At 39.0% G+C, this 16884-nt stretch overlaps 1 protein-coding gene across 6 annotated transcripts in view; it reads left to right on the top strand.

Annotated features, from left to right (window-relative positions):
• The window catches only part of DNM3 (dynamin 3), a 572648-nt gene that overhangs the window by 228710 nt on the left and 327054 nt on the right, over positions 1-16884 (top strand). For all 6 annotated transcript variants that reach the window (XM_030935982.1, XM_030935983.1, XM_030935986.1 and 3 more), the window contains one exon: positions 5821-5891. In XM_030935982.1, the coding sequence (XP_030791842.1) occupies positions 5821-5891 (71 nt within the window). The remainder of the gene's footprint in view (positions 1-5820; positions 5892-16884) is intronic.

A 16884-nucleotide genomic window follows, 5' to 3' on the forward strand; every position in this document is an offset into this window, starting at 1 on the left:
ATCCTTCACATCCCTTGTAAGTTGGATTCCTAGGTATTTTATTCTCTTTGTAGCAATTGCGAATGGGAGTTCACTCATGGTTTGGCTCTCTGTTTGTCTCTTGTTGGTGTATAGGAATGCTTGTGATTTTTGCACATTGATTTTGTATCCTGAGACTTTGCTGAAGTTGCTTATCAGCTTAAGGAGATTTCAGGCTGAGATGATGGGGTTTTCTAAATATACAGTCATGTCATCTGCAAACAGAGACAATTTAACTTCCTCTCTTTTTATTTAAATATGCTTTATTTCTTTCTCTTGCCTGATTGCCCTGGCCAAAACTTCCAATACTATGGTGAATAGGAATGGGGAGAGAGGGAATCCGTGTCTTGTGCCAGTTTGCAAAGGGAATGCTTCCAGGTTTTGCCCATTCAGTGTGATATTGGCTGTGAGTTTGTCATAAATAACTCGTATTATTTTGAGATATGTTCCATCAATACCTAGTTTATTGAGAGTTTTTAGCATGAAGGAATGTTGAATTTTATTGAAGGCTTTTTCTCCATCTATTGAGATAATCATGTGGTTTATGTCATTGGTTCTCTTTATGTGATGGATTACATTTATTGATTTGCATATGTTGAACCAGCCTTGAATCTCAAGGATGAAGCTGACTTGATTGTGTTGGATAAGCTTTTTGATGCGCTGCTGGATTCGGTTTGCCAGTATGTTATTGAGGATTTTTACATTGATGTTCATCGGGATATTGGCCTGAAATTTTCTCTTTTGTGTGTGTCTCTGCCAGGTTTTGGTATCAGGATGATGTTGGCATCATAAAATGAGTTAGGGCGGATTCCCTTTTTTTCTATTGTTTGGAATAGTTTCAGAAGGAATGGTACCAGTTCCTCTTTGTGCCTATCGTAGAATTCAGCTGTGAATCCGTCTTGTCCTTGGCATTTTTTGGTTGGTAGGCTGTTAATTACTACCTCAATTTCAGAACTTGTTATTGTTCTGTTCAGGCATTTGACTTCTTCCTGGTTTAGTTTTGGGAGGGTGCATGTATCCAGGAATTTATCCATTTTTTTCTAGATTTTCTAGTTTATATGCGTAGAGGTGTTTATAGTATTCTCTGATGGTAGTTTATATTTCTTTGCTGTCAAAGGTGATATCCCCTTTATCATTTTTTATTGTGTCTATTTGATTTTTCTCTTTTCTTCTTTACTAATCTGACTAGCAGTCTATCTATTTTGTTAATCTTTTCAAAAAAACAGCTCCTGGATTCACTGATTTTTTTTGAAGGGGTTTTTGTGTCTCTATCTCCTTCAGTTCTGATCTGATCTTAGTTATTTCTTGTCTTCTGTTAGCTTTTGCGTTTGTTTGCTCTTGCTTCTATTGTTCTTTTAGTTGTGATATAAGGGTGTCGATTTTAGATCTTTCCTGCTTTCTCCTGTCAGCATTTAGTGCTATAAATTTCCCTCTAAGCACTGGTTTAACTGTGTCCAGAGATTCTGGTACATTGTGTCTTCATTCTCATTGGTTTCAAAGAGCTTATTTATTTCTGCCTTAATTTCGTTATTTACCCAGTAGTCATTCAGTAGCAGGTTGTTCAGTTTCCATGTAGTTGTGCGGTTTTGAGTTTCTTAATCCTGAGTTCTAATTTGATTGCACTGTGGTCTGAGAGACTGTTTGTTATGATTTCTGTTCTTTTGCATTTGCTGAGGAGTGTATTTATGTGGTCAATTTTGGAATAAGTGTGATGTGGTGCTGAGAAGAATGTATATTCTGTTGATTTGGGATGGAGAGTTCTGTAGATGTCTATTAGGTCTGCTTGGTGCAGAGCTGAGTTTAAGTCCTGGATATCCTTGTTAACTTTCTGTCTTGTTGATCTGTCTAATGTCAACGGTGGGGTGCTAAAGTCTCCCAGTATTATTGTGTGAAAGTAAATCTCTTTGTAGGTATCTAAGAACTTGCATTATGAATCTGGATGTTCCTCTATTGGGCGCATATATATTTAGGATAGTTAGCTCTTTTTGTTGCATCGATCCCTTTACCATTATGTAATGCCCTTCTTTGTCTTTTTGGGTCTTTGTTGGTTTGTTGTTGTTGTTGTTGTTTTAGACGGAGTCTTGCTCTGTCACCCAGGCTGGAGTGCAGTGGTGGGATCTCGGCTCACAGCAAGCTCCGCCTCCTGGGTCCATGCCATTCTCCTGCCTCAGCCTCCTGAGTAGCTGGGACTACAGGCACCCGCCATCACACCTGGCTAATTTTTTATATTTTTAATAGAGATAGGGTTTCATCATGTTAGCCAGGATGTTCTCAATCTCCTGACGTTGTGATTTGCCCCGCTTCACCTCCCAAAGTGCTGGGATTACAGGCATGAGCCATTGCGCCGGGCTGGGTCTTTGTTGGTTTAAAGCAGGTTTTATCATCGACTAGGATTGCAACCCTACTTTTTTTTTTTTTTTTTTGCTTTCCATTTGCTTGGTAAATCTTCCTCCATCCCTTTATTTTGAGCCTATTTGTGTCTTTGCACATGAGATGGGTTTTCCGAATACAGCACACGGATGGGTCTTGACTCTATTCAATTTGCCAGGCTATATCTTTTAATTGGGACATTTAGCCCATTTACAATTAAGGTTAATATTGTTATGTGTGAATTTGATCTTGTCATTATGATGCTAGCTGGTTATTTTGCCCATTAGTTGATGCAATTTCTTCATAGTGTTCATAGTGTTGATGTTTTCTACCATTTGGTATGTTTTTGCAGTGGCTGGTACTGGTTTTTCCTTTCCATAATTAGTGCTGCCTTCAGGAGCTCTTGTAAGGCAGACCTGGTAGTGACAAAATCTCCTACTTTTTACTAGTCTGTAAAGGATTTTATTTCTCCTTCACTTATGAAGCTTAATTTGGCTGGATATGAAATTCTGGGTTGAAATTTAAGAATGTTGAATATTGGCTCCCGCTCTTCTGGCTTGTGGAGTTTCTGCAGAGATATCCGCTGTTAGTCTGATGGGCTTCCCTTTGTGGGTAACCCGGCCTTTCTCTCTTGCTGCCCTTAACATTTTTTCCTTCATTTCAATGTTGGTGAATCTGATGATTATGTGTCTTGGGGTTGCTCTTCTTGAGGAGTACCTTTGTGGTGTTCTCTGTATTTCCTGAATTTGAATGTGGCCTGTCTTGCTAGGTTGGAGTACTTCTCCTGGATAATATCCTATAGAGTGTTTTCCAACTTGGTTCCATTCTCCCTGTCACTTTTAGGTACACCAATCAAACGTAGGTTTGGTCTTTCACATAGTCCCATATTTCTTGGAGGCTTTGTTCCTTCCTTTTCATTCCTTTTTCTGTAATCTTGTTTTCACACTTTATTTCATTAAGTTGATTCTTCAATATCTGATATTCTTTTTCCACTTGGTTGATTTGTCTATCGATACTTGTGTATGCTTCACGAAGTTCTCGTGCTGTGTTTCTCAGCTCCATCAGGTCATTTATGTTTTTCTCTAAACTGGTTATTCTAGTTAGCAATTTCTCTAATATGTTTTCAGGGTTCTTAGCTTCCTTGCATTGGGTTAGAACATGCTCCTTTAACTCAGAGGAGTTTGTTATTACCCACCTTGTGAAGCCTACTTCTGTCAATTCATCATACTCATTCTTTGTCCAGTTTTGTTTCCTTGCTGGAGAGGAGTTGTGATCCTTTGGAAGATAAGAGGCATTCTGGTTTTTGGAATTTTCGGTCTTTTTGCACTGATTTTTCCTCATCTTTGTGGATTTATCTACCTTTGGTCTTTGATGTTGGTAACCTTCCGATGGGTGGACACCCTTTTTTTGATGTTGATGCTATTCCTTTCTGTTTGTTAGTTTTCCTTCTAACAGGCAGGCCCTTCTGCTCCAGGTCTGCTGGAGTTTGCTGGAGGTCCACTCCAGACCCTCTTTGCCTGGGTGTCACCAGCAGAGGCTGCAGAACAGCAAAACTTGCTGCCTGTTCCTTCCTCTGGAAGCTTTGTCCCAGAGGGACTCCCACCAGATGCCAGCTGGAGGTCTCCTGTATGAGGTGTCTGTTGATCGCTGCTGGGAGGTGTCTCCCAGTCAGGAGGCACAGAAGTTAGGGACCCACTTGAGGAGGCAGTCTGTCCTTTAGCAGAGCTTGAGCGCTGTGCTGGGAGATCCAACATTCTCTTCAGGGCTGGCACGCAGGAACATTTAAGTCTGCTGAAGCTGCACCCACAGCCACCCCTTCCCCCGGGTGTTCTGTCCCAGGAAGATGGGGGTTTTAATCTATAAGCCTCTGGCTAGGGCTGCTGCCTTTCTTTCAGAGATGCCCTGCCCAGAGAGGAGGAATCTAGAGAGGCAGTCTGACTGCGGCAGCTTTGTTGAACTGTGGTTGGCTCTGCACAGTTCAAACTTCCCAGCAGCTTTGATTACACTGTGATGGGAAAACCGCCTACTCAAGCCTCAGTAATTGCGGATGTCCCTCCCCCCACCAAGCTGTAGTGTCCCAGGTTGACTTCAGACTGCTGTGATGGCAGCGAGAATTTCAAGCCAGTGGATCTTAGCTTGCTGGGCTTCTTGGGGGTGGGATCTGCTGACCTAGACCACTTAGCTCCTTGGCTTCAGCCCCCTTTCCAGGGGAGTGAACGGTTCTATCTTGCTGGCATTCCAGGTGCCACTGGGGTATGGAAAAAAAACTTCTGCATCTAGCTCATTGTCTACCCAAATGGCTGCCCAGTTTTGTGCTTGAAACCCTAGGCCCTGGTGATGTAGGCACCCAAGGAAATCTCCTGGTCTGCAGGTTGAGAAGACCATGGGAAAAGTGTAGTACCTGGGCTAGAATGTACCGTTCCTCATGGCACAGTCAGTCATGGCTTCCCTTGGCTAGGGGAGGGAGTTCCCCGACCCCATAGGCTTCCTGGGTGAGGCAGTGCCCCACCCTGCTTCAGCTCACCCTCCATGGGCTGCACCCACTGTCTAACCAGTCCCAATGTGATGAGCCATGTACCTCAGTTGGAAATGCAGTAATCACCTGCTTTTGTGTTGATTTCACTGGGAGCTGCATACTGGAGCTGTTCGTATTCAGCCATCTTACCAGCCACCAACTACTATTATTATTATTGTTATTTTTATGAGATGGGGTCTTGCTATGTTGCCCAGACTGAAATGCAGTGGCTATTCACAGGCCTGATGATGACTCACTGCAGCTTTGAACTCCCGGGCTCAAGTGATTCTCTCACCTCAGCCTCCAGAGTAGCTGAGACTATAGGCAGACACCACCATGCCCAGCTTCTGATTGATGTTTGGATTCAGTGATTTATTTGTATATTGACTTTTTGAGTTGGCTGATCAAATGCTTCTCCTGAAATGTATAAAGCGTCTTGAGATGGTTCTTTAAGCTGCTAAAGATAGAAAAGGAGAGAGAAAACAAGAGGTGAATTACTAATTTGTAGCTAATATATGATGTCTACAGGAAGAATAAGCTCACAGCACCCCTCGTGGGCCCTCCTGCCACATATCTTATTTGTGCTTGTCCTTCTTTTGAACACTATGCCTACATTTTAGAGAAATCAAATAATTCTAGATTCTGTACTAAGGTAGCAAATAGTGTATGCCTATAAGTTATAATGCTATTCTGTTTATGTGCTACTCAGATTTACTTTTCTAGAGTAGATTTTTAACTTATGAATTTAGAGTACAAAATTATGAGTCTAATAAAGAAAAGTTAAGGTTCTTTTCATTCTAATTGAAGTATCCTTTAAAAAATTATATGAAGGTAATTAATTTGTGGGCAATTACCGAATTTAATGTTTGAGAATTTTTAGATGGGCTTTCACTGAAGTGTTTCTCTTTGACTTACAGGTATTGCTATTGATTGACATTCAAGTCTCTTACATCAACACCAACCATGAAGACTTCATTGGCTTCGCAAAGTACGTGAAACACTTGATTGTCACATGCATTCCTCCTATTGGTTTGTCTCAAACACACATTGTGAATATTTACTACAGTTTCACCACCTTTGAGAATACAATCCGTGCCAAGATTAACTCTTAGTTTACCTACTTAGGAAGTCTGAGCTCCATGGTCATAGGGCAGGGATATTTACTATTCTTTCAGTAAAGTAGTTGGCTCTATTATGCGGCATATGAAGTCATGTATGTCTTACATACTTATCACCTCATCATTTTTGGATGATGTTCTGCAGTTTGTACTTGAACTCCTATAGAAAAACAGTAATTAATGCTTGTTTAAAATTTTGAGGGGAACAGTTTTTCACATCAATTTGAAATAGCACGTGTAATTTACAGGATGCAAGCTATTTCAACTTTTCTAAGTCAGAATCTAGAGGCCTGTGTTTTTTTTTTTTTTTTTTTTTTAAACTTTCCTTTGTGAAATTAGATGTAATCTGTCGGGATGAACATTTTATTTTCTATAAAGTGTGTATACAAATATTGCCATTTTTCAAATACATTATCATGCAGACATTATGGTTAGTTACTCAGGACTGGCTATGCACTGTGTGACATTTTTAAGACCTTGAATGCACTATCTTTTCCTGCCCATTAGTGAAACTAGTTTTCATTTGATTTAAATAATCTTGATACTACCTCTCAAATATATTTTTGCATTTAAGTGGTTCCAACTTTGTGTATAAAATATAGCTTATTTTATGTAAAATGTAAAACAAAAGAGCCTATGTACTTTTACTTAAACTGAGTATTCAAGAACAGAGACAAATAAAAAAATGGCAGAATGTCAAATTAATTTGTTTTATTACATTCTGACTTAGAAGAAATGGATATGCAGACCCTGTGACCTAAACTACAGTGGCCTGAGGAATTTATAGGCATGTTTTAGGGAGAACAGGCCCAATTATCCAACAGAAAATTATCTCATCCTAAACTTGGCTGTGGTTGTGATGTCCTAGCCAATTGTGTAAATATATTTTGCATCCAATGGCTGTTACTAGTGAATGGTAGATAAGATTTATTCCACCGTTTTCTGTCCGTGGCATACGTGTAATATTGTTAGAACCCAACCATAAATATGTGCCCTAGTCTAGTTGTCTTTGCAGCCACCCTGCCCACACCCACTTCTTGATAGGTATTTGCTGCACAGGAATTTCGCACAGACTTGCCCCCCTCTCTTTTAGCCCCATGACTCTCACCATGTGCTCTGTTCACTTCCTTCTGCAGATTCACCTAGACTGTAACGTGCATCCTTATCCCTCAGTCTGGAAAGGGAATCTGAGAATTTTTTCCAGGTTTCCTCCACAGTCAGTGAGCCTAGGGAGCCTGTACGAAGCTCTACTCTAGTTTCTATGGTGGGTGGGGGGCAGAATGTAGAAAAAGAAAAAAACGTTTTGCCTTTTAGGAGCTTGCCTAATAATTGAAAAATATAGAGACACACATGTAAAAATTTAAACTGACACATTCTTCATTTTCCTCACTGCTTCTCTGAGGAGTTTAAAAGACAAACAAATCCTTGAGACATTTAAAATAACAGGAATGCTGCCTTTAATGTTGATTTTCATGGATTACAAATGCCAGTTAGGTTCTTACAAAAATGTAGCAGATGTCGACGTAAAATTGACACAATAACTTAAGAGTGAAAAGGATGCTGCCTTGTTGTGGTACCACAATTAGAGGGGGAGAATGTAGAAAAAGTCATAATCCATTTAGAAAGGTTCAAGTTTAAACATATTATATAACCCGTGCTTCAATTTAAATTTCACCTTTATAATCTTCTTGAAACTTTTTTTCTATGATAAATGAGCTAGAGTTTCTTTTCCAATAAATTTCCATATTTGCTGTCTTAGAAGCTGTTGAACTACAGTTTTATGTTGATTATATTGATTTATAGGTTTTCAAGGGCATGTGATTTTTCAAATTTAAGACTTCCAAATACAAACTTTTGATGTAGTCTCTCTGTAATCCAGGTGTCTGGTCCTATTTTTCCAGCAGTGAGATAGACTATGAATCTTTATGATATTGGGGAGAAAAAAGAAGCATAGTTAAAACTGCTTTAGAAATCCAGCAACTCTACACATTTGTCATCTAATTTAAATTGCACACTTAAACCTTCTTTAAGGGACGGATCTGGGAGTCAACAATCCAGGTTATTTTTCCAGGATATGCCACTGATGAGCTTTGGGTTTTGGCAAGGCACTTAGCCTTTCTCTATCTGTTTACTGATGTATCAAATGGAATAATAATCCTTGTCTTGTATACCTTTCAGGATTGTCAGAAGATCAAATTAATGAAGTTATGTGGAAATCCTTTAAAAAAGAAACTGTGGTGTAGTCTATAAAAGTGAGAGATCCTCCCTGTCTCTCTCAACACACATGCACGCGTGCACACACACATACACACACATATACACTCACATTTGATTACTAGATGTACAATTTTACTTTGTGATGAAGTTATAATGACTTAAGTATGATTGTCACTGGAATGTTTTTCAGTTGCTAATATCATTATCTCTAAATGTGATATTTTGCTCTGAGACCCAGAGATAAATGTCCTTTCCATTTGTATGTCGACTTGGAATTGACATGGGGTGGCATGGGGTGATTATGAAGATGAAGAAATGTTCATTTCAAAATCACTTTGAGGAGTTGTGGTATTTTTTGTGCTTTTAAAAATTAAGAAAATATGGCTGTAGCTATAAATTTTAAAGTTGGCAAGAATGCTGTTTCCATCAAGGAAGAAAAGTCAAGCCATATTTGAAGACAATTATGTAAGTATTTTTAAGTTCCAAAGACAGAAAATTAAGGTCTGGGGTTGAAGAAAACAAGCATTTGTTTCATGAGATTTTTAGAGAGTTGCCAAGAAAGAAGGAACTGCCTCCCAGATTTATAGGATGGTGATGTACATAGTACTTTACACATGTAATTTTTTTCAACTGGGATGACTTTTTGTTCTAATTTTTTTTAAAAATGAAAATGGATTGCTAAAATTGGATTAATAAAATATTTAGCTTCAGAGTAGCATTCAGGACATCTCAAAATTCTTCTTTCTGTTATAGAATTTATATTGCCATGTTTAATATGTGACACTTTTTTTCCATCTTCTAGTTATTTGTTAGACATGGCCTGTAAAATATGTACCATGTGTAATGTGTCCAAATAAGCACTGCTCTAGGCTTGCTTTGGAATTTCCTGGCTTCTAAATGCTCTTTCAACTATAATATAGTTTCTGAGTCTGAAAGTTAAGCATTTCAGAATAAAACGTCAATTTTTCTTCTGACGTAAGGGTTTTAATTTGTCATTCTCTTCTTTAAAAAAAAAAACCCTAAGTTACATATATTTTTACATTATATAGCTAGTTTTTGCTATTTAAGAAAATAAGAACTGGCCCGATTATTCCTTCATTCACTTCCCCTTGTCCTCAGTAATCCTCATTTGAACAAAAAGGCAAGCTTGTTAGTGGAATGCTTTGGGAAGTGAAATTTCAAACTCCTCTGCTCTTCTTCATTTGTTCCATGACACAATTTGCTTTCTGAGTTACTAGGATTTATGCAGTCCAATGGTTAAAGAGAAAGAGGGACTATAGATATGTGCCGTTAGAGTAATATCTCTATACACCACAAGCAGCAGACCAAGGTCTGTTTGTTTTTCAATCTGCTCAGGAGGTCTCAACACCTGTTTTCTCACAGTTGCGATGATACAGTGTGCAGATTTCAGTTCTTGTTATTTGAGCACCATGAAAATTCTATGGGTTGTGAGATTCGTTATATCTTTTTCCTGATCCTCTGGAATTCCTCTGTTGCTGTTTTACTAAAGGCAGTGCATTTGAACCTTGCCACTAAATTCCAGGGCAATCTTAGTCTTTCCCTTTACATTCTTAGTTTATTTTTCCCTAATGCGTAATTATATTCTATTATAATAATATTTCTATTTCCTAATCTTACATAAGAATGTTCTCTCTCTTGTGGAATCAAAACTTAGGTATTGGAGTATAAAAAGATCCTTTTTTTGACTTATATACAAATTTAGGAATTAAATGCTTGCTTGCTTACTGAAATTGTTGTCAAGTAGAAATACAGGATTGAGCAACTTGAAAGGACATCATTCATATCTCCTGTTCAAATAAGTTATAAATTCCAATGTTCCAAGCACCATTTTAAAAATAAGTGGACTTCCAGTTTTCTCTTTCATTCTCAGATATGTTATTTTAAACTTCATCTTCATCTTTAACATGAATGTTAGGAGGTAAGTGATTCTTCTTTTACAGGCTCCCAAGTTCTGTAAGATTTTCTTGCATAATAATTAGCCGGAGACTTCACTAAAGATCCTGGAGGAGGATCATGTCTGAATTATGCCTTTTTAGAAACTTCCAGAAACAACATTGTTTCTTCTCCCTTTGGCTTCAGTCTGATTGGATGGAACCTGGACTATCACAGTGTAACCTGTGATAAGTTACACTCTTGGGACTCTTGTGAAGTGTTCATAATCTTTTTTTGGATAATATAAAAGAATAGTCTAAAAGAGCTTTACTCTATAGCATCATTGCACAATAGAACTTTCTGAGATGATGGAACTATTGTATAATCTGTGCTGTTCAATACAGAAGCCACTAGATGTATGTGGCTATTGAGCAGTTGAAATGTGGGTAGTGCAATGAAGGAAATAATTTTTTAATATAATTCATTCTAATTAAAGTTTTAATCTGGCTACCAGCTACTGCATAGGATGGTAAAGCCCTACAGTATAGTGACTCTGGCTGCTGGCTCTGGGAACTTCACTGTGGGTCCTACTTTGTTGACAGCTTAGTGGTGACTAAGAGAAAAAGCAAGGAGGCCTCTTAATTGCTGCTAAACAAGTCTAAAAGAACTTTTTTACTCTGTAGCACTGTTGCACAATAGAAGTTTCTGAGATGATGGAACTGTTGTATAATCTGTGCTGTTTAATACAGAAGCTACTACCTGTATGTGGCTGTTGAGCAGTTGAAATGTGGGTAGAGGTAGAGGTAGAGGTAGAGGTATACTCTGACATTTGCCATGGAATCTACATCTCAAAGGGACTCTCCATTTCCTCTTTGAGTGGCCTTAGTCTGTGCTCCATTCTTCTTTTTCATCTTCCTTTCACTTTTCGGTTCACTGCAATCTAGTTTCTACCGCACCTCTCCACTGAGACTGTTTTTGTCCAGGATAAAACAGTTAATCCAATGGACAATTCTGAGCCTTTCATTCGACACCACAGTTAATCACTCCTTGTTGAAGAGATCTGTTTCTTTGCTTCAATAACCTCCCACTCTCTCCTGGTTTTCCTCTTTTCACTCTAGCCACTTCTCAGTCTTTAGGAGCTCTTCATCTTCTGATCATGGCTTAAGAACGGTTCTTTAATCAATTTTCTACCCTAGACCCCCTTCTTTTCTCACTCACTGCATCTTTCCTAAAGGATCTTACCCACTCCAATGGTTTTAGTTGCCAACTTTATCTGATGACTCCAAATCTAGATCTTCATTTCACGACTTTTCACTGCACTGTGTACCATATTCAGATGTCTACTGGACATCTCTACTTATATATCCTAGAGAAGCCTCAACCTTCTAGTCCCAAACTAAACTCCTCATCTGCTCTTATAGTTTATAACTTCTATGTTGTTCTCACTTTCTGTGGATGGCACCTCCTAGTCCTATTCTTTGCTCCTTGCTCCCCTCATATCTTTGTCTCCATCCATCTTTACCAAGTTCATGTTATTCTATCTCCATAATATTTTTTAAATTCATCTATTTCTTTCTATTGTCATTGCTACTACTAAAGTTAGTCCTCTCTTACCTGTATTACTACAACTTTCTCTCTGTCCCCGGTCATGCTCTTTCTCATTCCTTCTGAGATTCTCTGTTACTTTCAGAATAAAGTCTAAACTTATTAATGTAATTTCCAAGGCTCTCTCTAATCTGTATCCTGCTTACCTCTTAAGCCTGTTCTATTGTCACTATTCCTTTATACTCTACTCCCTAACTCCATGCTGCAGCCAGTCTGGCCACTTTGGGATCCCTAACTGTACCATACTTTTGCTTTAACATATGCCTATGATATGCTTCTTCAAATTATTTAGGTTTCCTAGTACAGATGAACATTGATAGTCTGGTTGTAAATAACCCTGGCATCAAAAGAGAATTCCATAAATATTTCTTAAGATACTACCATAAACCCTCTGCTAGGTAATGTCAGTGATGAGAGAGGTAGAAATACCAAGATTAATGCTCTTGGCTATCAAGGAGCAGGCATTGTTGGAGACCCAACTATAACACAACCTTGTTTATAAAATATAGGCACAGACCAAAGCTTTGAGAGTGCATGAAAAGGAGAGACAACTGGAGGTTTCTAAGAATTCATAATTCAGACATGAAAGTTGACTGGACTTTTAAGACTGGACAGGACTCCAATAGTCAGAGAGAGGGGTCTGTGCTGGCTGCTTCCTATCTTCTCTGCTTTAGTCAATATTATGCATTTCAGGGAACTAATTTGTACTAAAACATCGCCCCGATCGTGTCGTTTGCTGGCACAGAAACATTGAATGTTTTCTTCTGCCTTCAGAGTAACAGCCAAATTCTCCATAATTGGCCCCAACATACAATTATTGTACTAGATGGCTTTTAAGATCACTTACAAACCCCAGTCTATGATTGGATAATTCTACCATAATAGTTTTACTCTCCACAACTTCCCCATATGCCTCATCTTTCTACCTCCTGGCTTTGCTAACACCAGTCTATTCTCTTGGAACATAGTCATTTATCTTCCTTTATTAAAGTTTATCTTCTTTTCAAGTTTGCTGCAAACATTTCAGATCATATCATCTGAAATTATATTTCTTGTCCCTTAACATTCAGAGAAAGTAGTTTGGTATAGGATTTGTTTGTTACATGGTCACACATCATAGACAAGGATAGAAGAGACTGTGCAAAAAAGTTTTGAGCCAAGAGATAACATTGGGGGTTCTCTGATTGTCTTCTAATGTACTTTTATTTTTATAAAAGTTTAAACTTCTTGTTATATACTTTTAGAATCATTATGTCTCAGCACACACAAATTTGGTTCTATGTTTTAGTGTTCTGGCAAGGCTTTCCACAGTGACTTGTGTGTAGTAGGAATTTATATGATCAACAACAAATGTGTGTGCACACATACACATGTAAGAAGATATGGGTAATTATATCCCACATTTAGAACAAAAGCACTTTTTTGCTTTCTCCTATTACATCTTCATATATTTATTAATATAGATTTTATTTTTTATTTGTTATTTTTGTTTTGTGTATGCATATCATTACTTGTACCAGACAAATTGTAGGCTTTGGATTATAAGAACCATACCGAGACGGGCGGATCACGAGGTCAGGAGATTGAGACCATCCTGGCTAACACGGTGAAACCCCGTCTCTACTAAAAAAATACAAAAAACTAGCCGGGCGTGGTGGCAGGCGCCTGTAGTCCCAGCTACTCGGGAGGCTGAGGCGAGAGAATGGCATAAACCCGGGAGGCGGAGCTTGCAGTGAGCTGAGATCCGGCCACTGCACTCCAGCCTGGGCGACAGAGCGAGACTCCGTCTCAAAAAAAAAAAAAAAAAAAAAAAGAACCATACCTTATTTATATTTTTATCTGCTACAGAGTTCGTGCCCTACAGTTTTTGATTTATGTTAAACTAAAACACTATACATAGGTATGTTTTATAATATTTCAGAGTTAATTGGTTGAGTAACTATATCCAAGAACATGTCCAAGGGCTCAAGTTAATTTGCAAGTCCTTACAGGTTTTGTCAGGAACATATTTTTAAATAAATGTTTTAAAATACTCTCAGTTCAATTAATAAACAGAAGAATTATGACAAATAATGTATTCTAAGCAGGCAGCTTATTTTTTTATTTCGTTGCTTTTGAAGTAATTTCAAGTAGCTAAATACATCATTAACAACAGAATGTTTAAGTTTATGGGGCCAATTGCTGCAAAAAGATTATTCTTTAGGTGGAAAATAGAGGCAACTTCATGTTTTTTCTAACTGTAATATTTGAGATTGGCTTATAAAGTAAATCTACTTTTCCTTTGGCATATTCTTACAAGTGGTAGATCCTAAATATGCGTTATTTCACAGATGGAAACTGTCAGTGGACATTGTCTTTGTCTAGTGTAGCTTATAAGCTTCTGAGAGTAATTTTACATCTCAAGGAATATTGGACCTAAAAGGAACTTAAGAAACAGCTTGTTTAGTCCCCTAGCCTTTCTCTCTGTCTCCGTTTCTGTCTGTCTCCCTTGTAACACATATATACACATTTTATGGCCGAGTGACTGAAGTCCATTTTGATCAAACTTTTCACCTAAGGTAGCAAAGGAGTCATTAACGATCTTTGTGGCTTTTGCTTTATGTTCAACTTATTTTCCCTTAAGTGATTTGAAGGTGACTGATACATAATTTTAGGGTCCCCAGTAATTTGTTCAAAGTAAGCACCTGTGGGTCTATCACAGTTTGGAAGTTTTCACCACTAGTCAGTGCTTTAGTGAAAACATTACTCCTTAAACACAATTATGGTGCTTGGAAGAGATAAACATAGCCTATGAAGGTGTCTTGATCTCATTATAGTAGTAGTTTTCCCATACATTCCTGGAAGAGCAGGAATCCTGGAGGGTGCTGGAAAAGTGACATTTAATGTGGAAAAAGAAAGTTAAGGAGGAGATCCGAAGCACTTAGGAGAGTGCTACTCAAGACACTCTGTGTGCCAGGGCATGAGGGCAGCCAGAGGGCAGTGTGGGCACATTGGATCCTGGTCACCTCTTTCACAGCCTCACCTACAAGACCTGAATAATATAGATTTAGATTGTTCAGATAAATGGTTAAAGAGGAAATAATTTCATGGTAATTAAGAGGATTAACCATTTAACAGAAAGGTAGAAAAATTAAAAAAAAAAAAAACAAGGAAGGAAGAAGTTGAAATTAGCAAATTTAAAATTGGAAAAAAATACATACACAAAATATTTTTAGCAGCCAAATACATTGTGGACTTTCATCACCCACCCCCTGCCCACCTTCAGTTGAATGCAGTGTTTCTTCATTAGTTTGAGTGAAGGAAAGCAACTTAAATGTATCAGAGGAGTTTATTAAAAACTTATTTTGATCAGCTGTTCCAAGTGTGGTGTTGATTTCTAACTTGTTACTGCAGCACAACATCCCATCACTTTAAACAGTTGACTGAGGGCTTTGGTCTCCCTTTTCTCTATTTTACACTATTTCGTTGATCTCCAAAACAGCTTCCACAAACTATTAAACAACCTGTAAGAATACTGAGTATTGCTGATCTTCCCAGAATAACCAAAATGAGTTGTGTTTCTTATATTGATAGGTGTTTATTCATGGATCCACCAAAAGAAAGCCTTTGTCCTTTTGAGGGATAGAGTAACCTAGTGATGAAATGTGTGGGCTCTGTTGTTAAGTTGTTGGAGTCCTGTCTGGCTTTTAACCCTCTGTGCTTATGTCTAAAATGAGGGTTATAATGGCATCAACCTCATCGGACTTTTCATCCAACAGATATTTCATGAAACCAAGCATGTGCTATGTCCTTTCTAGGCCCTGGGGATATAGCAGTGAACAAAACAGACACAAACCCCTGCTCATGAGGAGCTTACAGTCTAATGGAAAGGGGCAGAGAAACACAAAAAATAAATACACTGTGTAGTGTATTGAGACCATCCTGGCTGACTTGGTGAAACCCCGTCTCTACTAAAAATGCAAAAGAATTAGCCGGGCATGGTGGTGGACCCCTGTAGTCCCAGCTACTCCGGAGGCTGAGGCAGGAGAATGGCGTGAACCCGGGAGGCGGAGCTTACAGTGAGCTGAGATCGTGCCACTGCACTCCAGCCTGGGCAACAGAGCGAGACCCCATCTCAAAATACATACATACATACATACATACATACATACATACATACATACATACACCGTGTAGTGTATTGAGACCATCCTGGCTGAGTTGGTGAAACCCCGTCTCTACTAAAAATGCAAAAGAATTAGCCGGGCATGGTGGTGGACCCCTGTAGTCCCAGCTACTCCAGAGGCTGAGGCAGGAGAATGGTGTGAACCCGGGAGGTGGAGCTTACAGTGAGCTGAGATCGTGCCACTGCACTCCAGCCTGGGCAACAGAGCGAGACCCCATCTCAAAATACATACATACATACATACATACATACATACATACATACACCGTGTAGTGTATTGAGACCATCCTGGCTAACTTGGTGAAACCCTGTCTCTACTAAAAATGCAAAAAAATTAGCCGGGCGTGGTGGCGGACCCCTGTAGTACCAGCTACTCAGGAGGCTGAGGCAGGAGAATGGCGTGAACCTGCGAGGCAGAGCTTGCAGTGAGTGAAGATCGTGCCACTGCACTCCAACCTGGGCGACAGAGCGAGACCCCATCTCAAAAATAAATAAATAAATAAATAAATAAATACACCGTGTAGTGTGTTGGACTGTGAGAAATGCCAGACAGAAAAACAGGTTAAAGGGGATGACAGTCTTGGAGGAAGGGAGGGATGGGGTTATAAATAGGGTGGTCAGAGTAGTCCTTACTGAAAAGATGGATTTGAATGAAGACTTGAAGGAGATGTTGGGAACCATGCAGATGAAAGGGGGAAGCAAATCCTAGGGAGCTAGCTTTCCTGAAGGCTCTAAATGGGAGTGTAGTGGATGGGTTTGAAAAAGAGCTGGTGCCAGTGTGGCTGGGACTCTTCAGGGAACGAGGTGAAGGGTAGGAGGAGATGAGTCAAAGAGCCAGTGGTGGGGATTGCTTGAGTAGGGCCTTGTAGACCCTTGTGTGGACTTTGGCTTTTACCATTATGTGGAATGGTGTTGATGCAGTACAGGGTTTCCAGCAGGAGGGTGGCATAGTCCTTCTACAAGTATCACTCTGGTGTCTGTTA

The sequence above is a fragment of the Rhinopithecus roxellana genome, chromosome 8 (assembly GCF_007565055.1).
Source record: "Rhinopithecus roxellana isolate Shanxi Qingling chromosome 8, ASM756505v1, whole genome shotgun sequence".
Taxonomy (NCBI): Eukaryota; Metazoa; Chordata; class Mammalia; order Primates; family Cercopithecidae; genus Rhinopithecus; species Rhinopithecus roxellana.